General features: G+C 46.5%; 1 protein-coding gene across 5 annotated transcripts in view; it reads left to right on the forward strand.

Annotated features, from left to right (window-relative positions):
- The window catches only part of LONRF3 (LON peptidase N-terminal domain and ring finger 3), a 39,407-nt gene that overhangs the window by 1,564 nt on the left and 13,384 nt on the right, over window positions 1-24,459 (forward strand). For 3 of the 5 annotated variants that reach the window (XM_024987830.2, XM_010821326.4, XM_059883320.1), the window contains exons 2-7: window positions 2,101-2,219; window positions 5,752-5,874; window positions 9,999-10,154; window positions 12,318-12,582; window positions 13,334-13,424; window positions 22,596-22,710. In XM_024987830.2, the coding sequence (XP_024843598.1) occupies window positions 2,101-2,219; window positions 5,752-5,874; window positions 9,999-10,154; window positions 12,318-12,582; window positions 13,334-13,424; window positions 22,596-22,710 (869 nt within the window). The remainder of the gene's footprint in view (window positions 1-2,100; window positions 2,220-5,751; window positions 5,875-9,998; window positions 10,155-12,317; window positions 12,583-13,333; window positions 13,425-22,595; window positions 22,711-24,459) is intronic. The other 2 variants (XM_024987831.2, NM_001191134.1) reach the window with 1 other exon arrangement.

Here is a 24,459-nt window from a genome sequence, read left to right on the forward strand (position 1 = left end):
TTAGGTCAGGAGAGCACTGGTTGCATAAGGGCCGCGAGCGGCCCGGGCCGGGCGGCCCCTCCTCCGCGCGGGCGGGCGGGATTGTGTAACGGCTGAGGTAACCGAAGTGGGCCACGCTCGCCTCGGAAACCATCCCGGGAGCGTGTGCGGGCGGGGGGGGAGGCGGCGGGCAGGAGCTCTCGCGCCCCGCTGCCCTGTGACTCATTGTCACCGCTTCCTATCACACGGTCCTCGGCTGAAATAGATGCCCTCCCCGTCCCCCCTCCCGCGCCGCCTGCCCGCAGCCTGCGCCCTCGCTTCGAACCCTAGCCCTCCAGCCCAGAGGGCGACGGGCCAGGCGACGGCTCAGGGATCCCTGAGGACACTGGACTGACTGCCAAGGGGACCGCCTCTGCCCAGCTTTTCCGTGCCGCCTGAGGATGGGTGGGTGGGCTCTGCGGCCTCAAGGGCAAAGTGGGCAGCCCCACGCCGCTGGCCGCAGTAGGGCGCCTGAGTTCCCTTAGGCAACGACTACCCCAACCCCCCACGTCTGGACCCAGGAAGTGGCCGCCCAGCGACGAGCGACGGGTATTGCCCAGCTCGGGCCGGCTGCCAGGAGCTCAGCGGTGGGGCGCGGTGTCTGGCGAGGCGTGCCAGGGAGAAGGCGACAGGGTTGGGCAGACAGGGTTCTGGGATCCGAGGGTGCCCTGAGCCCTGCTTGGACGGTGAAGGAGGGGATGGGCTGCAGTCTCCACGTGTTGAATCTTCACCCGACCTTGCAACAGGTAATGGGGGAGGGGGAAGAATGAAGGTGGACTGGGGAACACTGGCACCCCCCAACCCCCGACGCATGTGCCCAAACAGAGCACCTTGTCAGCTGCCACCAGGCTGGCTTGTGCTGCAGGAAATGAACAGAGGAGGCTGTAAACTCTTAACTGATGTCTTAAGAGCAAGTAATGGGCACCCACGCAAACCTTCTGCACACTCCTGGGGGAAAACAACAACAAAGCCTGTTCCCACAGCAGAAGCTGGAGCCCAGTCTGTAGGGAAGAGCAGGGCAGTATGAAGGAGACAGGTAGAGCCTGCTGAAGCCCAGATCTCAAAGGAAGGTTCCATTCCTGATCGAATCCAGGTCTCCGGCATTGCCGGCAGATTCTTTACCAGCTGAGCCACAAGGAAAGCCCCAGCTGCCCCTTAAGAGCCAGGAAAGCCCTTTCCTTCCCTCTTCCTCCTCTGTCTTGGTTACTGTCATCACTTTTCCCTGGGGGTTCATCCTTGGACCACCAGAGAATCCAGGGGCCTCCCCAACAAAGAGTATCGTTGTGCTAGAAAGTGGCCAGTCTCTCTCTCTATTATTTTAAGTGCTATACTGTACTTCAGAAAAAAAGGAACCTGTCTCTTACCCCAGATTCAAAGTCTGTCAAGGTAGCAATGACTCTACCAGCTAGCTAGGCTTTGAGCAGATGCCTTCAGCTCTCAAACTTGATTTTCCTTGAAGATTGGGTTGCTTGAACCAGATGATCTCTAAAGGCCTTTCCAGCCCTGGGTCTACCGATTTAGAGTATTGATGAGAGCCAACCTCACTTTATTCCCAGAAGCCTTGTTCCAGCCCATTTATATCTGCCCATCTATAATGAGATGATGGAGCCTTGCAAATGCATTTCTGTTTTCTTAAGAGAAACTTCATATGTGTTGGGGTTTGTAGACAAAGATGTTGCTGATAAGACTAACTTGGACTTGTCTTCCTGGTGGCAAGAATGGGGATCACATCCAGCCACCACCTTCTCCCTCTCCCCTGGCCTGTTTCCTTGTGGGCAATACCTCACTCAGAAGCTAGGCTGCCAGTTCCTAGCCACAGCCATGAAGCAGGGCGCCAGAATTTGCTCTGTGTCAGAACTGCTAATCACTACTGACCCCACAGGCCCTCTAAGGAACTGCTTGAGAGAGGGGGGATAATGACTTCTTTACAGTTGGGAAAGCTCAGACCCAGAGTGGCTGGGGGTGTGGTAGGCAGGGCAATACTAGGGCTGGAGATTAAGTTTACTCTTTTGGGTCCTTACTAGAGAAGTCCTAGATAACTTGCCATTTTGCTCAAGGTCTTTTTTCCTCTCATTTTGGCAGCTCCAAATGACCATTTGCTTTACAGCAACCGGTCTCAAATTTATTTCACCTTGGAGTCTCATGAGGACGCATTGCATGATGCCGAAATAGCATGTAAGCTCCGCCCCATGGGGTTTAAGGTGAGTGTGGGATGAGAAGGATGGGAAGGAATTGTAGTGAGGACAGGAAGTGGCAGGGAGGACTGCCACTGGGGGTGGGGGGAAGCGGTGGGTAGGGGCACTAGAGCGCACTCAGAGCAGGGGAAAGGCTCTTCACAGGAGCTGGTGGGGGAGTCCCTTGACAAAGGGTGACTTAGGGGTCTGCGAGAGAGATGAGTTCTGTCCCAATTTGATCTTAGACTGATGACTTGCAAAGCAGCCTGGAATTTGTGATTCTTTAGAACTTGAACTTGGGAGCCAGACTGCCCGAGTTTCTGTCCTAGCCCTGCTACTTTTACTAGCTGTGTGGCCTTGGCCAAATTACTTAACCTCCTTGTGCTTCATCTCCTCACCTATAAAATGAAGATATTCAAAGCATCTACTTAACAGGGGGAGACTACCTGTTGTGAGGACTACATGAGCTAATGCAGGCAGATACTTAGAACAATGCCCGGCATATAGCATTGTATGTATTTGCCAACATCAGCATCATCACCATTATTTTCCCATGACACTAGAGAGAGGAGGGGAAGAGAAACATTGCAGTTTGGTTCTGCCATCTTAAGTCCTTAATGTAGTCAGTCAGCCTGCTGCTTTCCCTAAACATGTAGGTCACATGAGGGTGTGGGGTGGGAGTGGGGAGGGGAGAAAGACAGGTTCAGCCTCTCTCAAGATGCCAGGATGCACAATGTCACTTCCTGCATCTGTGTCCGGCCTCCTTCAGGACTAGCCTTCAGCCACATGTCTATAGTTGGTTTAGAAGATTAGATTTGAGCCTGGACTCTATACCTGCAAGCTGAGTGACCATGGGGAAGTCACTTCACTCTCAGAACCCTAGGCGTCCTTGTTTGCAAAACATAGATCTTGCTTTCTGCCGTAATCACCTTGCAGGGGGGCAGTGCTGGTTCCAGGTCAGCTTGACCAAGAGTCTGTTCTGTGAACCATAACATTGGGTTTTGGTGTAGTGCTCTCTCTACGCAGCCCCAGGATGATGTCCCAGGATGATGTCCTCTGAAACCCACTTCATCCAAGGCCAAGTCCATAATCCCTTATCTGAATCCCATAGGGCTGGATATGTTCAGAATCCAGAATGTTTCCAATTTCACTAAGACCAGGTATCAGCTCCGGACAGTGCCCCATAGTCAAACACAATAATATTTCTGCAGCATATTACATGAAAATTCACACTAAATGGGAAGAAGACTGTAACACATATCGTTTTAGATCAAGATTTGCCACCTAATGACTTTTGATGTCAAGCCTATGAAAATGTTGGATTATCAGCCTTTTTTTTGGATTTGGGGAACTTCAGATAAAACACTGGGGAGCTGCATACTGGGGTCATTAATGTCAGAGTGAATCTCATACTCTTTCATAAGAAAGTTTTCATGCGTGATGATAGATTAGTATATCCTCTTTCCCAAGGAACACGTTTACGGTTTATTCAAACTCATCAATGTCTTAACCAAAAGGAACTTCACTGGGAGTATTTCAGGCCTTGTAGCAGTGCAGGCCAGTGAGCTACCTGGGGTTAAGAGGACGTCTCTTGTAACTGTTTTTGCTCCCATTCTAAACCATATCGGGGCAGGGACCTCGATAGTGCAGTGGGAAACAGGGCTAAGTAAGCAGTGGACCATTTTGGATGAAATGGGAAAAGTGACTTACCCAGTGAAGGAAGAGTTGGTGAAAATATTAAACAGAAGTTCATTTTCCCTAAGTGCTGGGTTAAGCAGAGAGGCAGTGATGATAGAACTTTATGGACTTGGGAATTGAAGGAAGACTGGAACTGATGCTTCTGATTCAAAGCCACCTCACACCCCAGTTTATGGATTTCCCACCATTTCTTTATGCAACGCTCCTATGAGAGGTGTTCACTTCATTCATCCCTATTCCAGCCACCCAGCCAGGGCTGGAACTCTCCTGCAAGCGTGACAACTGAGCTGGCTGCCCTGAGCAGGTGGAGTATATGGGTTGCTACTTGGTGTGATTGGTCAGATCCCCAAAACTGCCAGTCTCCCAGCACTTAACACCCTCTAGCCACCTTGAAATGTCAGGCAGGCCTTTCTCCAGAGGGCTCTGGCAAGCACTGCTGGGAGCATCCAGCTCCAGAAGGAGGGGGAGGGCACAATTCGAGGAGAGGCCCCCAAGAGGCTTGGAGCAGGGGCCACTGCTCAAGAAGGCAGATTCTGGCTGGCTCCTGTAAGCCAGGCCCAAGCCAGGAGGCACCAGGGCCCACAGAGGCATGTCTGAAGGGGAGGTCCATGTATTAGAGTGCCCAGCAGCCACAACCCGGATTGTTGCCTTCCCTAAGTTAGACTCGGGGTCAGCATGTAGGCAAAGGCCTGGGGAGCAGGCCACTGAGGGGCAGCCTCTAAGCCAAGCTGCCAGGCATGGAGAGAAGACAACCCTCTTCTCACTTCTCTTCTTTCTCCCCCATCTTCCCCAGGATGCTCCTCTCCTACCCTTTAAGGGTTCTCCCCCAGGGCAGTTTGACTTGGACCCTGAGAAACACTAAAATTTCTTATACGATTTCAAGATGTGGTGAGGGAGCAGACATGAGCTGAGTTCACTGGAGCCAAAGCATTTGTGCAGCCCCTGGTTAGCGTTCAGAAGGGCTTGGTGGGGAAGCTCCCAGTGCTAGTTCCAGCTTTGCCACTAGCTGCCTTCAAGGTCTTAGAGAGGTCACATGGCTTGGCTCACTTGGGCCTCCTCTAATAAGTGATCACTGAGTGTGGGTGGTCACTCAGCCAGTAACATGGACTAGGTCTCTGCTTGACAGACTGGTTAACAGGAAGGCCCATCCAGGCAGGTCCTGAAAGCTGGTTAGTGTGACCTCAGATGGGAGTTCTTGCTACATCTGATGCCTCCTCCAATACAATCGTGGGGCAGGGGGTGGGGGGTGGTGGTAGTATGGCACAGTGGTTGTGAATCTGGTCTTCTATATCAGTCATTCCCAGGCTGTCAATCTGATTCCACAATTTTCCAGCCAGGTTACTTCAGGCAAGTCACTTCTCTGGGTCTCAGTTTTATTTTCTTGAAAATGGGCTTCAGAACAATTGCCTACACCAGCAGTCCCCAACCTATTTGGCACCAGGGACTGGTTTCATGGAAGACAAATTTTCCACAGATGTTGGGGGGTGTGGGGGGAGATGGTTTGGGAATGGTTCAAGTGCACTACATTTATTATGCTGCCACTGATCTGACAGGAGAAGGAGCTCAGGCAGAAATGCGAGTGATGGGGAGCATCTGTAAATATGGATGAAGCTTTGCTTGCTCGCCTGCTGCTCACCTCCTAATGTGTGGCCCAGTTCCTAACAGGCCACAGACTGGTACCGGTACAGTGGCCTAGGGGTTGGAGAGCCCTGGCTTACACAATAAGGCTGTGGATAACATAGTCCTTTTAAAGCCCTCACATGACAGTGAACACCCAGGAAGTAATTTAGCTGATGTTATGAATGATAGCAATGTCAAGAGGTGGAGAAGAATGGGACTGAATGTTCATGTTTTCTTCCAGGCACACTTCAGAAAAGCGCAAGCCTTAGCCACCCTTGGCAAGGTGGAGGAAGCGCTAAGAGAGTTTCTATATTGTGTATCCCTCGATGGAAGGAACAAAAGAGCAAGAGCTGAAGCCCAAAGGGTGAGTTGAGATGACGTCAGGTCCAGCTGCCCAATGGGCTTCCAGCCCTCTGTCCTCTCCAGGGCAGGGAGTGAGGGAACTGTGCTCCCTAGGGTTGGGGGTCCAGAGTGGATGGTTTCCTGGGTTAAGGGGACAGGAGCAAGACACAGGTGCCAGTTGATGACCCAGAAACACCATCCTTTTGGCACATACAATCAGATTGAGCAGTTCTTACATTTCTGTAGGAGCCTGTGAGGAATGTGCTTGATTCTTTGACTCAGGGTCTGGGTGGTCAGTAAGAATACAAACAAAAAAAATAAAACCAAATAAGTTAACGTGGAGATGGAGGCCCACGGAGGAGACTCCAGCTGTTGGCCAGAGATCCCGGGTGTGAGGCAGTTTTAGAACTTTCCTTGGGCTGAGTCACAGCTTCACCAGCCACACAGGGTGGCCAGCTCCTCACAAGGGGTGTTGGGTCCCATCTGCCTTGCCATATGCAGAACTGCAACCTTCAGCTTCTTTGCTAGAAATGAAACACATATGTGATATAAGTTGGGGACCATTACACTATAATCCAATCATCCCAACTCTTGAGTCGCTGGAGGATGTGGTTGTTATTTTTTTTTTTTTTAACTGCATGAGATACTAGGCACATTAGTGAATGCTCAAGCAACCTCAATTCGTAGACTTTGTTTCTTATTGTTCTGCAGTGTGCTCTCTCAGTGTCTGGCTCGTTGGCCTGGCAATGGGATGTTGACAGTCAGTGGGGACTTCTGCTATGCTTGTGCCCCACCCCCTGTTCACCACCGCGCCCTAGGTGCCTCTGTCCCAGGGTGCTTTGGCAGAGCAGTGGATGAAGAAAGGGAGCAAGAGACAGGACTGGTTTCTGAAGGCTCCAGAAAGGAATCTTCAGCAAAATCATTGAACTAGGGGCAGCTGAGCACCGGAGGTTCTGGGAAGTTACTTTGGGCTGGTTAGTAGGAGCTAACCAGCTGTTGGCTGGTGGCAGGGAATTGCTCCAAGCTGTGGACCCTTCCCCAAATCTTAACTGTAGTCCACAGTGTGAGTAATAGTAATAATGACTAGCATTTATTGAGCGTTTCTTGTGCACTGGGCACTGTTCTGTGGACTTTATGGGGAAGCTATAATTAAATCCCCACAACGTCCCTATGAGAGTAGGTACTATCATTTATCCCTATGTTACAGATGAAACAGATGAGGAAGCTGAGGCTTGGTGCCTTTCCTGAGGTCATGAACCTAATGATCGGTGGAAGAGCAACCAAACCCAACTCCTCCTGCTTCCAGAGTCTGCCTTGTGAGCTGCTCCACTATCCTACTGGCCCGGGAGGCTGAGTCAGGAGTCTCAGCACCCACTGCTGAGACTGGGGGAGAGGAGCAGTGGGGTTATCCAGCTCTGGGATGTATGCACAAAGGTGGTTAGAAGAACAGAGTATGCAAAGACCAACAGAGGCAGGTGTGGATCTGGGAGACAGTGATTTCTTTACTCTCATTTGTCCATTTCCCAGTTGGCCTGAGAGGCTCTTGGTGTCATCATTTGGGTTGATCCTCTTTCCCACCCACTTTATAGACCACCTAGTATCATTTCCCAGGTGGCTGAGTGGTAAAGAATCGGCCTGCCAATGCAGGAGATGCAGGTTCGATCCCTGGGTTGGGAAGATTCCCTGGAGGAGAAATGACAACCCACTCCAGTATTCTTGCCTGGGGAATCCTATGGACAGAGGAGCCTAACAGGCTACAGCCCATGCGATCAAGAAGAGTTGGACACGACTGAAACAACTTAGCATGTAAGCATGCATGCAGTGTCATTTCCACAGCTGCCTTAATGGGATGGGGCAAGAACTGTGCTAAGCTCTGGAGACCCAAAGAGGCATAAGCCACAGTCTCAGGCCTCCAGGACCTTACACTCTTGCACTGGTTCTATAATGTGATATAAATGCCAGATAATACAATCGAACATTTGCCTGTGATGAGTGTTCCAGAGTTCTGAAGCTAAGGTGAGAATTTAGAGGCAAATTTCGATGGCGGGAGTTGAGGACATGGCACTTAGTTAAGAACGCTGAGGACCCTCTGTGCTTGTTTGCTGGGTTGTTCCCCTCTCCAGGGATAAAGATGTGACAGAGATGGTCCAGGTTCACTTGCCATGAATTAGCTGCCCTTGTCACTTACAGGCCTGGGTTTCTTTTTAATGTTTGTCTTTACTTCAGATTCTTTTTGGACTTCTTGGCCCACTTGGGCCTTTTCAAGGCTGACGCTGAAGTGAAGTTGACTTCCATTAGTATGTGGAATGCTCATTTTCACTGAGAGTTGACCCCAACTTTTGTTTTCCAAGGCCACTGGGAAGGCCTTCAATGAGGTCTTAGGTAGCGGAAGAGGAAGCTCAGTGCTGCTGTTCCTTTGCCTAGTTTCCTTCGAGCTTCCCTCTCTGCCTCGCTTCCCCTCCCACCACACTCTGCCCTCGTATCCTTGTACCTGGGGGTTTCCCTATGGCTTGCTACTTCTCTCTGGGGGAGAATTCCAGGGGGGAGTGCTTCAGAGGTGGTTCCTGGTGGGTCACTCAGAGCCCCCTGAGAGCCCAGTTTGGCTCCAGTAAAGGAGGAGTCTCTGAAAGCTGGCATTTACAGCCCTGGTCAGTGTGAGAACCTCCCATCTCATTCCTACACCAACTTAGAATTGGAAGGAAACAGAGACATCTGTCATCTGGGGACTTTGGGCCTGAACCCTAGGCATCTCTCTGGGCCCTAGGATGGCTAGTGTCTTAACTCAGTTCCGTCCAGTGTGATGAGTATTTACTGGACATTAGTCGTGTGCCCTCCAGAAACAGAGCATCTGTAGAGAGCAAGACTTACATTTGCAATGCAATTTGAGGCTAACACCAGACTGGGGAGGGTGAGGCACTATCTTCTGGTGCAGTTGAGAACACGGAATGATGGGAGAGATCAGAGAGACTGGAGGAAGAGAAGATGGGAGACCTGGAGCTGAGCCTTGAAGGATGAGCAAGGCTTAGCCGCATGGAAAGTGCTGGCATCAGAAGAAACATCATGAGGAACTGCTGGGGCCCAGTAAGGAAAGAAATCAAACTGGAGAGAGTTTGATCCCAGTTTCGGTCAGATTCCCCTGATCAGTTAATACCCTGTTCCCTAGAGGAAGGGGTAGGGCACCCTTTAGTTGGTCTCAGCAGAAAACATGTGAATATATTTTAGAAGCAAGTGACCTGCCTTCCTGGGTTATGTGTTACATACAAAAATACCTATGTATACAGATAATTGGCACTTTATCACAGGAGAGAACTGAAGCAAGGATGCGGGTGGTTGATGGGGCAGCCTCCACTAGATCATGCATCTTTGACTCCCAGTCCCTTCTGGATCTTTTATCTGCCCCACCCCCATTCCCAGCTTATCCAGTTGCAAAGGAAGCCAACCATAGACTAGACCAGCCTGCCGCCCCCCACCTCCACCCCAATCATTGAAGTGACTTGACATTCTCTGGAAAGTGAAGGCTAGAAAGTAGGAAGAGAGGCTGGGAGAAGAGGGAAGAAGACTTGGCTCTGCTTTTACAAACACATCACTGCTGAAGGGATTCAAGATCCAGGGCTGATGGTCGGGGAGGAGAGGCAGGACAGGCAGACAGGGAGGGAAGAAATACAGAGGAACCTTGGTGACATTTGTTGCCTTCTACCCAGGGGGGCATCTCGGACACGACTCCAGGTCCCCCAGCTGATGTTGGGCTCCTGCCTTCTCCTCGGCCTCTTTCCTCCTAGACAGGTTTTGAAATCCCCCTGCAGATCTTTCTGTGGAAGGGTAGCAGCGGAGTGGTGTAACTGGCTAGGGAGACAAAGGCAGATCTGTAGTGCCTTTTCAAAATTCAGATTCCTGGCCACACTTCAGACCCAGGGGAGCCAGGCATGGGAACTTGGAACCTGGAAGTCTCATAAACTTCCCAGGTGATTCTGATGAGCCGAAGGAGGATCCCTGCCCCACTGTGTTGGGGTCTTTGGTCCAAGGCTTCCTCCCTGGGGTTTTGCCCCACAAGCTGTACCCTTTGTCCCTTCCTGCCCTCCCACCCCTGCCCTTCACCCAAGCACCTGTAGAAACTTAAGTAGTGAAGTCTTCTGTTTTATGTCCCAGCTTCTCCTTAGTTTCTTTACACCATCATTCCCGGGGGCCTCTCAGGAACATTCTCCCGATATACTGAAGCTGTTGGCACCTCACCTTAGATTAAAGGAACACGTAGAGTCATTGGCTACTGAAGGCACCATCCATAATCTACCAAAGTTGTCACAGGTAAAACTCCACTCACCCAGCTCGCTCCTGATGCTTCGTTTGGCTGTTTTGTGGGCAAACATGGAGAGTAAGCCCTCACCCTCCTACTTTGTTTGGTTCCCGAGAAAGAAGAAATAGAGTTGCTAGTGGCTGTCTTCTTTGCTGAAAGGCTATTTAAAGATAAAACTGGATTTCAGGCAGGGGCCCAGGTTGATGATTTATTATGTTCAATTTTCAATTCTTTATCAGGTCCAGTTGAGAGAGGTGACAGAACTAGGAAGGCCCACTTCCCCAGGAGCCATTCGGTTGGGGTGAGCTTAGGGGCAGAGCCTGGGAAGAGGGCCTGACAGCCCCTCCTGTCCTACTTTTTGTTTGTTCAAGCTGCTGGTCTTTGAGTACCAGCTGAGTTCCTTGTGCAAAGACATCTCCATTTGATCCCCAAGTGGAGGTCATTTCATATTCCTGCACTGTGTCTTACACGTAAGTAGACTTCCAGCACATATGTGGAGCCGGGGAGAGGGAAGCAACTTAGAAAGTGTTAACTTTCTGGGATTTGAGTCTTTGAAAACCATGGTCTCCAGGCCCCAACTTTCCAAGCAGAGGGCAAGCGGGCAGAAGCTGGGGCTCAGAAGCACAGATACGTAGACAGAGGCGGGCTCTGAAGATCTAGGCAGCTCGAAGCACCTGCCTGCGTGCTATCCATGCCCTGTGTTCCTCCCCTGTGTGTGAGCCCTAGGCTCTCCATGGCTTCTTGGTTCTCTGACAGGTGAAAATCTTATATTTCCCTGACCTCTTTCCCTGCTCTGGAGAATGAACAAAATGCAGTGCCTGACTCAAAAAGGCTGGGTGGTGGGGGCGGGGGGGGTGATGGGCAGAACTTAGAGTATATCCTGAAATCAAAGCAGTGCTACATGCTAAGTCACTCAGTCGTGTCCAACTCTTTGCGACCCCATGGACTGTAGCCAGCCAGTCTCCTCTGTCCATGGGATCCCTCCTGGGGATCTTCCCCACCCAGGGATCAAAGCTGCATCTCTTATGTCTCCTGCATTGGCAGGCGGGTTCTTTACCACTAGCACCACCTACATTTCAATACTTCTTTGAGATCATTATTACCGAATTGAGAACCATAATACTGAACCCAAGTACCTGGAGTGACTTCTAATTGCAGCCCAATTAGAAATGAAGAAAAAAAGCACCCCTGGCTTTCTTGTATGACGAAGCTGAGGAGTAGGGACTGGGTTTCTACCCAAACTTTGCCTTGCAAAGCACTGTTCTGTGTAGACTCTGACAAGGGCTCATGGAAAGCTGAGGATGCGGCAGTGCCATAGTGCTGATAAAACCCTGAACTCCCCAGGTTAGAGACTCAGAAAAGTCTTTTCCTCCTCACCTCATCATTTTCTCCCAGCTGTGCACTCCCCATTTTTCATCTATCTACCAGGGTTTTTTTTGTTGTTGTTGTTGTTGTTTTTTTTTTTTTTTATTGGAGTTGGAGGGAACACAACAATCTGAACATTTTGACCCATACACTTTGAATGTAGAGAGAGGGGTTCTCCACGTAAAACTGCATAAACACTTTGTCATTGGATTTTTTTTTTCTCCTGGACAAAAATTCTTGAAAAGGCTAGAGATGTTATTGATCATTTTGCCAGATGATCTTGTCTCTTTTTCAGACTTTTTGCCCAAAATCTAGTGAAAGGATTCATTTGTTCCTAGTTCCTTTGACCAGTATAACATAGCTCTGGAGTGTGAGGGCATTTGGTAGGCCTGTGAACACACCTGCACCAGAACCTTCCCGAAAGTTCTTTGGAAGCTGGATGTGGGACTGGAGGATGGCTGGGAATGGCAGTGAGGGTGAGAGGAAGGGCCGAGTGGCAGGATCTACCCTCACTGCACTGCATGCCTTGGTGTCCCTCAGGTGGTGACTGGGGACTGACTGGAGAGGAGTGGAGACCGGCACTGCACTTGGCATCTTGCCTTCACTGCTGCCCAAGGACTGTCTCCCTGCATGCCTTACTCTGCCCCATCTGGGCCTTCTGTGCCCTATGACTGCCGCCCAGTTAAGCTACCTGTCCTCTACATGGTCAGGACTGGGCAGTGTTTTCTCCTCGTCCCTTCTGGAGACAATTATCAGAGGACAATGTTGGGCCCCAGTAGATTCTGATGTTTGGCTCTTTCTTCCTCCAGGAAACGCCCGAGCGCCCACATTGTTCCAGTCAGGAGGGGGCAGCAGCCAGGGGCCAGGGGGGCAGCCTGATGAACCCAGTCACAGTGACAGGGGATGGGCCGCAGGACCACACGGAAGACTCGGTTGGAGCAGAGGAGGAGAAGGGGGTCGCTGCCTCTTCCCAAGCTGCCTCCATTAAGACTGGCAAATGCCAGGAGAAGAAAAGGAAGCACTGCCAAATTGAACCCCAAGACCCAGAGAGGCCTAATAAAGCGTCTAAGCCAGGTGCAGACTCTACCCAGGGAGTTGGGGGCTTGGAAGGGAGCCCTGGGCTCAGCAGTGTGTGGAGGCTTCTACCCTCCACACGATGGCTCCTCTGCTCTGCCACTTCTAGGGTGGCTGTGGGGTTTCTGTGAGAGCAAGCAGTTCCTAGCATCCTGCCAGTGCCCCATATGAATTATAAGGGAAAGCCAGGGCTTATGGGCAAGCATAGTGTCAAGTAATGACATCTCACGCCCTTGATGGTGTCACTTCCTTCCAGGCCAGCCTCTCTGCACCCCCTTCCCCATTCTGGGGAAGTCAGACCCGGGCAGTTCCATCACGCCTCATCCTGCTCGTTCCCAGTCATGTCCCCGTAGGTAGGCATCTGAGAAGCAGCAGCTGCAGCTTGGTATCTTTCCAAGAGTGGCTGCCAGTGCCAAGATTCAGTGTCAGCTATGAAGGCCTGGCTCAGTCCGTGGAGTCGTTGCAGCTGTTTGTCAAGAGTGAGGTGCCTGTTCCATTTAAATGAAGCCCCCCCCAGGGCTCCCAGACAATCCCTGACCTACACATTTCTTTCTTTGGGGCTGCTGGAAGCCTCCACATGCCTGTATCAGGGTACCCCATTCTCAGTGGCTCACTTGGCCACTAAATCAATTCTCGGGGAGGTGATGAGAGTGGCTGACTGAAAAAAAATATTTGGGTTCTTTGGCCTTAGAAGTGCTGTCTTGTGACACCAAGGTTGGTTCCCCTCTGACTTCTGCTCTCTACATCACAGATCCTTCCACTGACCCCAGGGCCAGGCCTGCGCTCAGTGTCCCGCTGGCATCTTTTGACGCCTCTGACCTTGAATGCTCCCTCTGTATGAGGTATGTGAGGTGCCCTGTCGCTTACTGCCCGAGAGGTCTTCCCCTCTGGTGTCTGCACCTCTCTGCTAGTGACCTATGGCTTGGTTGGTTAGCACAGAAAAGCATGCTTCTAACAAAATGGAAGTCACATTGACTGTCACACGGGTGAGCTTGTGTCCCTTGTTTACGGATCACATGCCCCGCACTCCTGCCTTGGAAATACCTAGAGAGCACGAAGGAAACTGTCTACTCAGAGGTCAAACGGACAGTCCACAGGCTGGATGTCTTTTGTTCAGGCCTCATGGGATTTGGGAGGTTGTTGTTAAGGTGAATGTTTAGAGACAGGACACTCACTCCAGTTGGTCATGGCCCCCCTCCCTTGGCCACTGCCTTCCTCACACATTTGCATCACTTTCCTGGCCTCTATTTAAGTTTGGGACCCTGGAACTAATTTCTACTGGCTACTAGATCAAGATCTCAAAGCATGAGTGCCAGTGTCAGCCTCACAGGCCTATTCTCTGGAAGCCAAGGAGAGGGCTGGACTCATTTTTGGTCTATACCTGCCTGCGCAGTGGTCAGTAGTGGGCATGTAGGACTTGGCTAAGAGTCTCTCCTCCACCTACTGCCACATTGTCTCAACTTTCTCAGATCTCTAGAGATACATGCCTCCCCCCACCCCCACCCCGAAACATATACAAATAGGAAACTGCTGCAGTCATGGTCTGCAAAAACAAATGACTTTCACTTGTTTCATTTCACAACCCTGGCTTTGTGGCTAAGAGGAGGTCTCCAAAAACAGATGGCCTGGGTTTCCACCCAGGCTGTGCCACTTATTGGCTGTTTGACCTGGAGCAAGTGACTTTCTCCACCACTGTTTTCTCATCAGTAAAACAGAGAACAGTGGTACCTGTTCTATGGTGTTGTTATGATTAATTGCAAAAATCTATTTGAGACACTTAGAAGAGTGCCTGACATATAGTCAGTACTCAGTAAATGTTAACTTTTTTTTCTAGACCAGAGGTTCTTTAGCTTTAGGTCCATTGACCCCTGTGGGGGTTCTGTGTATGGATTCTAGTAGATCTAGGAATTCCCTGATGTTATATGTAAAAGTATGTGTGTGTGTGTAAGAGAGAGAGAGAGTTTTCCAGGACAAGGTCCACAGCTTTCAGTAGATTCTCAAATGTGCCTTCCCCTTGGCAAAAGAGCTCTAAAAGGAGGCTGAGACATTTGCACAAAAGTTGTTAAGATGCCTGAACCAAGACAAGAGATGTCAAGGAAAATCTTTTGGTCCAGCCAACGGAGGCCCCTCAGATGTCTTCTTGCCCTTTACAAGTACATATGCCTTCCATGTCAATCCCAGGCATTTGTCACTGCTCAAAGTGACTTTTCTTGTCCTCTGAATAAAAATGAGTAAGGCAGCTGTTACCTGAACACGTACTTTTCCTTTTTTTCTCTCTCTCTCAAAAAAAAAAAAAAAAAAAAGAATTGTCAGATTTGCTTGTAAGCTCAGACAGACTTGATAAGGAATGTAGCAGCACTTGAAGCAAGCCCTGCATATATTGTCAGAGCTCTAGGTGGAGTGGGTTATACCAGCTGTATAACCCGGTCCCTTGTGCCCCCTCCCCATCACAACGATGTAGCAGGTGGGTCAAGCCAGAGCCAAGGTGTGAGACAGACAAGCTCTGCTTTCCAAGCTGAGGTGTGGGCCCCCACAGGTAATGCCATTATGGTGTTCAGGCAGTGATGAGAGCCAGGGTCTTTCAGATGTCAGACTTTGATAGACTTGATTCAGCTTATCCTCCTGGACACGACTCCCGACATCCCGGGGATGCAAAATCAAACATGCAGACTCATCCTGTTTGTGTTTTCCCTGAGGGCTAAGAATTCTGAGGTTGAAGTTCTTTTGTTCCCTTCCGTCTGCTTTCTCCCTTTCATCTTGTTTGTCCCTGATCTCAACAGGGGGCTTCAGAGAAGGGTTAGTAATTTGGTCCAAGAAATAAACACCAAGAGGATAAGACCCCCTTCGAGTTTGCTCACTCTGAGTTGAAAAGCCATTATTTCCCTTATCCTGCCCCTCTGTTCTAAATGAGACTTCAAAGCAGAAACCCATCTTTGCCTGGAGCAGCTATTGTATGGGCTGCTGAGTTACACGGGGGACACTCGGGAGCTGCTTGATGGTGAAAAAAAACCTGCCAAGTCTAGAGAACATTTCTGATCTCAAGGGTCTTAAATCTGGAGCCCTAGTTCAGAAACATGTGGTTCCCCTTCCAGCAGGGCTTGTCTCCAAGTCAGAAATCGTATGTTGACAGAGGCCATTTCAGATACATGCTTTAGTTTGAATTATTGCAGTCTTGAAAAAGTTCCTGTTTCCTGTAGTGTTTTTATTTTTCTAATCATGATTAGAATTATTCTTAGGTTCTGTCATGACTGTCCTGTGTCTTTGGTGGAGAGAGTTTATGGTGAGAGATATTTTCAAGCAATCTGCCAGGTCATGAAACTACACATGTGTACCTCCTGTGCAGGTTTCAAGAATAAAATCCAATGCCGTGGTGCTGTCTTGGTTGAAGACGAGTTAGAGTAGGAATTGATCTGTTGTGAGTCTAGAGAGAAAATCAGGAGTTGCTTATAAATTCCTCAGGGGAAAATGGTGGAAAGAGTGAATGGAACGACCTTTGATGGGTGACCTAAAGAGAAACTTCCCAGTGTCCGAGTCCCCCTTGCTGGACGGAACAAGATCTGCTGGGGGAAGTTGCTCTCTGATTCCAACACCTCAGAACTCTCCTCCTCCGTCTTTAATGACTGCCAATCCTCCCTTGAGATTTACCTGCTCCAGATACCCTTGCCCTGGGGTCACCTCTGGGCCTGCTGTGGAGCAGGAATGCTGGATATTTGAACCAGTTACCTAATGGCCCAGTGGCCCCTTTGTCCATTGAAATGAAAAGCTTTATATTTAACCTAGTTTGAGCTGCTCAAGTAGCTGGGTGTTATGGAGTCAGTTCACTGCTCTCTCTCTCTCTCCCTCCCTCCACCCCTTCCCTCCTCCTTGTTCCCCCTTTGCTCTCATTTGATAGCCACACAAGAGCACAATACAAGGATGTAACTGGTGGGAAAAGATAGCTATTTCCAGACAAGCCAAACATTTTATCCGGGCTGACATCTAACTGAAAGCATTTATTATTACTATTGTTTACTCCATCACCCTGACAATGTAAAATGCTTTCTTGTGAGAAAATCTGGCCCTACACTGATTTATAAATCCCTCCCTGAAGTCTTTTCTGAAATCATTCTAAAGTGATAAATAAAAGGGAGAGGAATTTGAGTATATATTTCTAACTCTATGTCTATATAGAGTTTCTCTCTCGCTCTCTCTGGTGGTGGGGAAGGGAAGGGAGAGAGACAGAGAAGGAGAAAAGGGTGTGTTTGTGTGTGAGTGTGTATCTACATGTACATGGATGGTGTTTGTTCCAAGATCTAGATTCACACACAGTCGTCTCTGTGTCATCTAGTGGAGAAGGAAGATGGGCTTGAGAATCACATGTGACTTCACATCCCAAGTGCTGCTATTTACTAGCTAGCTGTGTGGCCTTGGGCAAGTTATTTAACTTGCCTGAGCCAATTTCCTCCATAGTAAAATAGAGCTAATCCAATTAACTACTGCCTATGACTATATAAAGCTAATTGATATGAAAAACAGCAATGCACACATTCCTGATAGCAAGAGAAATGCATTCCATCTGTTCCCAGTCTCTTTACTCAGTCAGCCTGAATAGAAGTGGGTTGAGTATTGAAAGATGATACATTCTAAGCATCTGAACCTTGAATTATTTCAGAGCAATAATTATGCAGCATCTGTGGCAGCATTCTTGTTTGCGACCACTCGAATCAGGGGCATTTTAATCATAGCTCTTGGTAAGAGTTGCTGTATCCTTTTGTGTCTGCTACATTCATCTGCTCATTAAATGTCAGTAGTTACTGCAATTAACTGGCCAGCTATATCATTATTATTTGTATGTGGATTACATTCTTCAGTGAACAAAAGGCCCAATTTTGAAATTCTCAGGAAAAAATAGTTTTACAGATACAGGTTCATCAATCAGTCTTCATCATTAATGTCATCGAATAATGTATAAAAGGCATTCAGATTAACAGGTTTCAAATTACTGAGGAAATGAGATCGTCTGTCTTGGCTGCTTCTAGTAGTTAGATCACAGCAGTGGTTCACAAAGTCAGCCTGCAAGTCACAGTCTTGAGAAATACTTTAAATTGTGAAATAGATACACTGGGAAAGTACATAAAAATAGGAATGGATTCTCATAAAATACTGTAAAGAGGCTACTCATGCAATCCCTTTCAGCCCAAGAAAGAAAACGTTAATTACCAGGACTCCGGAAGCTGCCCATATGTCACTTCTAAATCACCACCCCCTCCGCCACTGCCCCTAAAATCACTATCTTGAATTTTATCTCTTCTTTTTTTTAAAAAAAAAAAAAAGTCTTACCACTCTTGTGTGTATCTCTAAATAGTGCAATTTCATTTTTTCCTGTTTAAAAATACTTAATGTAAGTTGAATTATCCAGAATGGATTCTTTTGTTGTAACTTCTTTTCCTCGGGATGAAGATTTATCCATGTTATTGCACGTTGGTGAAATTTGTTCATTTTCACTAGTGTATAGTGTGCCATTGTATGAATTTAACAAAATCAGTTATATTCTAGATGGATATTTGGGTTGTTTGTAGTTTAGGGCTATTACAGACAATGCTACTATGAACAGTTTTTATGTCTACTAGTGTATATATGTGTGTGTTAGTTGCTCAGTCATGTCTGACTCTTTGTGAACCCATGGACTGCAGCCTGCTGAGCTCCTCTGTCCGTGGAATTCTCCAGGCAAGAATATACTGGAGTGGGTAGAAGATTCCCTTCTCCAGGGAATCTTCCCAACCAGGGATCGAACCCAGATCTCCTGCATTGCAGCCGTTGCCGCATTCTTTACTGTCTGAGCCACCAAGGAAGTGTATATATAACTCTCCCCATTTTCAGTGGGTTATCTCTCTTTTTCTTACTGACTTGTAGGAGCTCTACGTATGTTCTAAATGTAAATCCTTCATTAGTCACCTTGTTGCAAATATCTTCTCCCACTCTGTGACTTGCCTTTTTGCTCTCTTAATGGCACCTTTCTTTTTTTTTTTTTTTTCCTGTTAATGGCCTTTAGTTTTTAATTTGGTTTTTCAATTTTTATCAAAGTTGTACATGCATATAGTTTAAGGAAGAAAGCCATTCTATGAGGCTTATTAAATAAAGACATTTTTCAACATGAAAGGTCTCTTAATGGCATCTTTCAATACACTAACAAGTTCTTAAATTTAATATGGTAACAATGATCAATCTTTTCATTTACAGTTAGCATTTGTGTGTGTGTGTGTGTGTGTTTAGGAAATCTTTTTTTCCCCTTGAGGTCATACAGATATTCTATCTTGTATTCTAAGAGCTTTACTCTTTGTCTTTCACATTCATTTTTACAGCCCACATGGTGTTGCTTTTTGTGTATGGTATGAGAATCAGTCCAACTTCTTTGCCCCCTGCGGATAGCCAACTATCCCAAATAGCACTTATTGAGGATTCTATTTATGTGTGGAAAATCTTCTCTCTGTTTTGAAGTGCCACAGTTTTAAAAATCAAGAATCTGGGTCTGAATCTATTTCTGGGTTTTGTATTCTATTCTACAGATCTGTTTGTTCCTGTGCTAGTCTTACTGCTTTTCAATCAGTACTGTTTTATAATAAATTCTCATAATTTATAATTTATAATATATATATTTTATATATATATATATATAAATATATAATTTATAATAAATTCTCAAAATAAAGTCTGGTAGAGCAAGTTCTCCCACGTTGCTGCTCTTCAAAAGTGTCTTGGCTCTTCTTGGCACTTTGCCTTGCCTTATGAAGTTTAGAAATCAACTTGCCAAGTTCCACAAAAACAAACAAGTGAAATAACCCATTGGGGTCTTTCATTGGGACTTAGTTAGGTCTTCTTTTACTTTCAATGAAATGTTTGCAGTTTCTTACAATAGAGATCTCATGAACTTCTGTTAGATTTATTCCTGGGCACTTGATTTTCTTTTTCATTTTTTGGTTGTCTTTTTGAAAAGATTTTTATTGGAGCATAATTGATTTACAATGTTATGTTAATTTCAACAGCAAAGTGGATCAGTTATACGTATACATATATCCACTCTTTTAAAAATTCTTTTCCCATATAGGCCATTCTAGAGTATTAAGTAGAGTTCCCTCTGCTATACAGTAGGTCCTTGAACACTGTGTGCTGTGTCACTTCAGTCGTGGTCCGACTCTTTGTGACCCTCTGGACTGTAGCCTGCCAGGCTCCACTGTCCGTGGGATTCTCCAGGCAAAAATACTGGAGTGGGTTGCCACTCCTCCAGGGAATCTTGTGACCCAGGGATAGAACTCATGTCTCCTGCATCTTCTGCATTGGCAAGTGGGTTCTTTACCACTAGTGCCACCTGGGAAGCCCCCGGTAGGTCCTTGCTGCTGCTGCTGCTGCGTCACTTCAGTCAGGTCCGACTCTGTGTGACCCCATAGACAGCAGCCCACCAGGCTCCCCTGTCCCCGGGATTCTCCAGGCAAGAACACTGGGGTGGGTTGCCATTTCCTTCTCCAAGGCATGAAAGTGAAAAGGGAAAGTGAAGTCACTCAGTCGTGTCCGACTCTTAGCGACCCCATGGACTGCAGCCTACTAGACTCCTCCGTCCATGGGATTTTCCAGGCAAGAGTACTGGAGTGGGCTGCCATCGCCTTCTCTGCAGTAGGTCCTTATTAGTTATCAATTTTGTATATAGTAGTATGTATATGTCAATCCGAATCTCCCTCCCCACCTTACCCCCTGGTAACCATAATTTTGTTCTCTATGTCTGTGACTCTATTTCTATTTTTTGAATAAGTTCATTTCTACTTTTTTTTTAGATTCCACATTTAAGCGATACCATATTTGTCTTTGTCTGACTTCACTCATGGGCACTTGATTTTCAAAAGCAATTGTAAATGTCATCTTTAAAAAAATCTATTCTCTCATGCTTCTTGTTGGTATGTAGAACTACAGTTGTGTGTATGTGTATTTGTCTAGCATTCTTGCTAATTATCTCAATTCCTATTAATTTTAATAATCATTCTAAGATTCTTTTAGATTTTCTAAGTTCATCATCATACCATTTATGAATAACAACAGCTTTTTTTTCCTTTTCAGTTTTCAGACTTTTTTTTTATCCCTTGCCTTAGTACACTGGTTAGGACCTCCATTAAAGATCTGTTTTTGAAAATTAATTTTACTTTTTGCCCAATTTAGTAACTAAAATTTATTAACTCAGTTAGATACATTAACTACTTTTTAAACACATTGATACTATTTAAAAAGTAGAAAACAGTAAATATATGAAAAACTTCTTCCCAGGTCCAGACCTTTCTTGGCTTGTTAAAAATAACAAATCTCTTGAATTGCAAACTTTATCAAGTGAGACTTTGCCATGTCTGTGTTTTTAAAGTTCCACAGGGGACTCTGATAATTAGGTTTAGAGACCAATGGAGATTTGTCCATGCAAAGGTTAGTAGGATTGTGTAATTCAGTGACTCCCAACTCTGGCTGCACATTAAAACCACCCAGGGAGCTTTAAAAATCCTTATGCCTGGCTCTTACCCTGGACCAACTGATCTGAATCTCTGTAGGTGAGGTCCAGTCTCTATAGTTTTTAAAAGTTCCCCAGGTGATGGGGGAGGGTGGTCTAGGGAGAAGCAAGAGGGAGGGTTTGCCCAGGGACACAAGGAGACATTTGGGGGTGACAAGTATGTTGATTATCTTGATCTTGGAGATGGTTTCATAGGTGTGTACATGTGTCAACACTTATCAAATTGTACACTTTAAGTATGTGCAATTTATTGCATGTCAATAATATATCTAAAAAGCTACTTAAAGAAAAAACAATCCACATGATTCTCAAACACAGCAACGGTTGAGAATTATTGTTCTAATAGAAAGGGCATACGGCTGGAAGGGGAAGTTGGAAAGACTTTCATTCACTCTGGATCTGTTTCATTCTGGCTGGTGAGCTCCATGTTTTCTCAAGTACTTTTCAGCTCTGATGTTTTGATTCTTTTGCTCGCCTGGCTGTGTGGCCAGGCTGCTGGTGCACCTCCTGGCCACACGAGGGGGCTGTGCAGCTTGCAGCCTCTTCCTCTCAACTGAACACTCTAGTGAGGTCAAAATAAGCTGTTCTGGCGTCTTTCCCTTCTTTCTGTCCTCTTGGAGAGTGCGAGCTCCACTTCTGAAGCATCATCTTCAGCTGCCTCCATCCAGTGGTCCTGCTGCAGGTGAGATTTTCATTAAGCAAAATAAATCCACGAATCTCTGAATGTACAGAACAGCTTTTTAAAAGAGGCTCAGATTGCTTTGAAAAAAATAGCCAGTTCCTGCAAAGCAATTAAAATAGGATCTAATTAGAGAATATGTATGTATACACATGTATCTATGTATGTGTCTGTCTGTCTATTAATAAGCATAGTAATAATCTTACTCTACTGCCCCTGGGTAAACGGTCCATCCATGTAAAAGGCAGTATGTTTGTTACAGGTGCAATTTGGAGATCCTTCAGACTGTAAACATTGTTTAGATGAAAAATGGAATCAAGGTTAGCAAATAAACCTAGTCTTTCCCATTTAATATTATATGAAGTGCTTAAATATGGTAGTGTGTGTATTTATCTCTGTGTGTCTTTATCTATGTGTTTACGTATATCCAGGTGAACAGGTTGGCTAAGTATTTTAGAATGGAATCTAATCAGATACTCTGGGCATTCATCTTCATTTTTCTGGGACCTGACAGGGAAAAAATCTGGATGCTCTGGAAGAGACTGACTAGAACTAATGTTATAAAATGATCTAGCTATGTCCTAAATTTTAATAAATGCATTATTTGATGCATTTAAATCCAGCTCAGAAATAAAAAGCAAATGGTTTTCTAAAGTGTAAGGGATTGTTTTTTAAAAAGGAAAAAGAACCCCCCTCTTACTCCCACACATAGACTTTCTCAAATAATACTGTAAAAACCTTAACATTCAATAGCTCTGTCTTTTATGTTTGGTTTGATTGCAATTTTCTTCCATTTTGATTCCTAAATTTCAGATTATTCTACGAACCAGTCACAACACCCTGTGGGCACACCTTTTGCTTAAAATGCCTTGAAAGATGTCTAGATCACAATGCGAAGTGTCCACTGTGCAAAGACGGTCTTTCCCAGGTAAAACGTTGTTTCTTTCTTGATCGGGTTAGTTTATTTGGAATTGGGCATGAAGACAGTATCCTATTGGATCCCAAGCCACTGCACTGTGCTAGAGCAAAACACCCCTTCAGACCATCAATTTCTCCTGTCTTAGAGCCACCCCTCCTCTCTCCACAAAGTCCTCCAGAGAAATGAGGCAACAGCTAGCTTTTTATAAACTGCTAGCAGTGAGATCAGTCTGTGTTGGAAACAAAAATATCAAAATGATAATAAACATGAATCAAAGTGGTGATAAACACAGATCAAATTGATGATAAACATGGATCTTGGTTCTAATCCCATCATGGCCCCTGATTCACTGGCCTTGGCTCCTTCATCTATGAGCTCCAGTGTTCCTTTATCATCAGTGTTTATTCCATAGTTTGAAGAGATCACCCCCAGGTCCCCAGGAAAACCTCACAGCCCTTCATTGTGGTCCTTGTCCCTCTCCTCAGCTTCCTCCTTTATTATTAGCAGGTATTTGTATGCTTGAAAATCTCTGGGGCTTCCAGGTCCTCTAAAATGAATCACACAAACAGCCACCTTTGCTTTTCAAGTGGATTTGCTGTAATTTTCTATAGCACAAGAAGATCTGGGAATCCGTCTTGTCACCCCTCTCCCCCTGCCAGGGACTTGTTTGCCACATTTTACAATTAGTATTCATGTTCCTTGACCCCTGTCATCCCTGAGGAGAAGCTGGAGATGATGCAAGACTCTCTCTTGGTGAATGTAGATCCAGAGAAGTCACATGTTGAGCTTTCCCAGCACCCCACCATTTAGACTAAGGGAAGGAAGTGAGATAATCACCCAGGATAGCCCTGAGGGTGTGTGTTGGGATGGGGGGAGGGTCAGTGTCATGTCTGGCCTGGGTAAAGAGGGGGGATTGCTGTACTGATTGTAGGTGAGAAGCCCATGGCTGTTATACTTAAATAATGCATTCGTGTTGTGGGAACATTACAACATTCAGAACAGCAGAAAGAAGGAAAATATACTGTTGACATTTTAATATGTGCCTTTCCTGGGTTTTTGTTTTAGCATCAGCAGAGATGTCACCTCCTTTTTGGATAGGCTACCTTCTGAGCCATTGCTTTCTCCCAAAGACTGGGCAAGCCTTTGATTTTCCTTCAGCCAGGCAATGCCAGTGGCTAAGAAGGCATCCTGGAAGCAGAGGCTGTGGGATCCTGGACTTAGGGGCTAGAAGTTATTTCCACCTGTCTCTGGGTATTCACCTGGGGTCATACTTGCACCATTTTCCAGAGAGAGAAATATCTTATTCCGATCATGTTCACTGCGGAATAGACAGACGTTGGCAAAGGGGAAAATGTCTGAAGCCTGCAGTGTTATACTCAGGAGCTCCCCCTGCTGGGTCTGTGTGGGTAGTTTCCATAACCAGCAATTCTCTGCAGATGTTGTCATCCCCATTGTCTGGTTCATGCTGTTAACACCCACTCCTTACAGCTCCTTGGATATGCATAGACTAGGGGTGTTTGGGATAAGAGTAATAGTGACAGTTGAGCCTGAGTTAGGTTCTGAAATCAGGGTTTATAACGTGAATTTAATGATATCTAGATGTTATAATAAAAAAAAAAATGGGAAATGAAATCACCAGTATTTAGTTTATTTTAAAAATACTTAAGTTAGAGGAGAAAAATAGTTATAATATATAGACTCAAAATATCCAGAAGCTAAGCACTGAGAGTGTGGCAGGGCAGGAAAGGATGAATGATT

This window comes from Bos taurus, chromosome X (genome assembly GCF_002263795.3).
Source record: "Bos taurus isolate L1 Dominette 01449 registration number 42190680 breed Hereford chromosome X, ARS-UCD2.0, whole genome shotgun sequence".
Lineage (NCBI taxonomy): Eukaryota > Metazoa > Chordata > Mammalia > Artiodactyla > Bovidae > Bos > Bos taurus.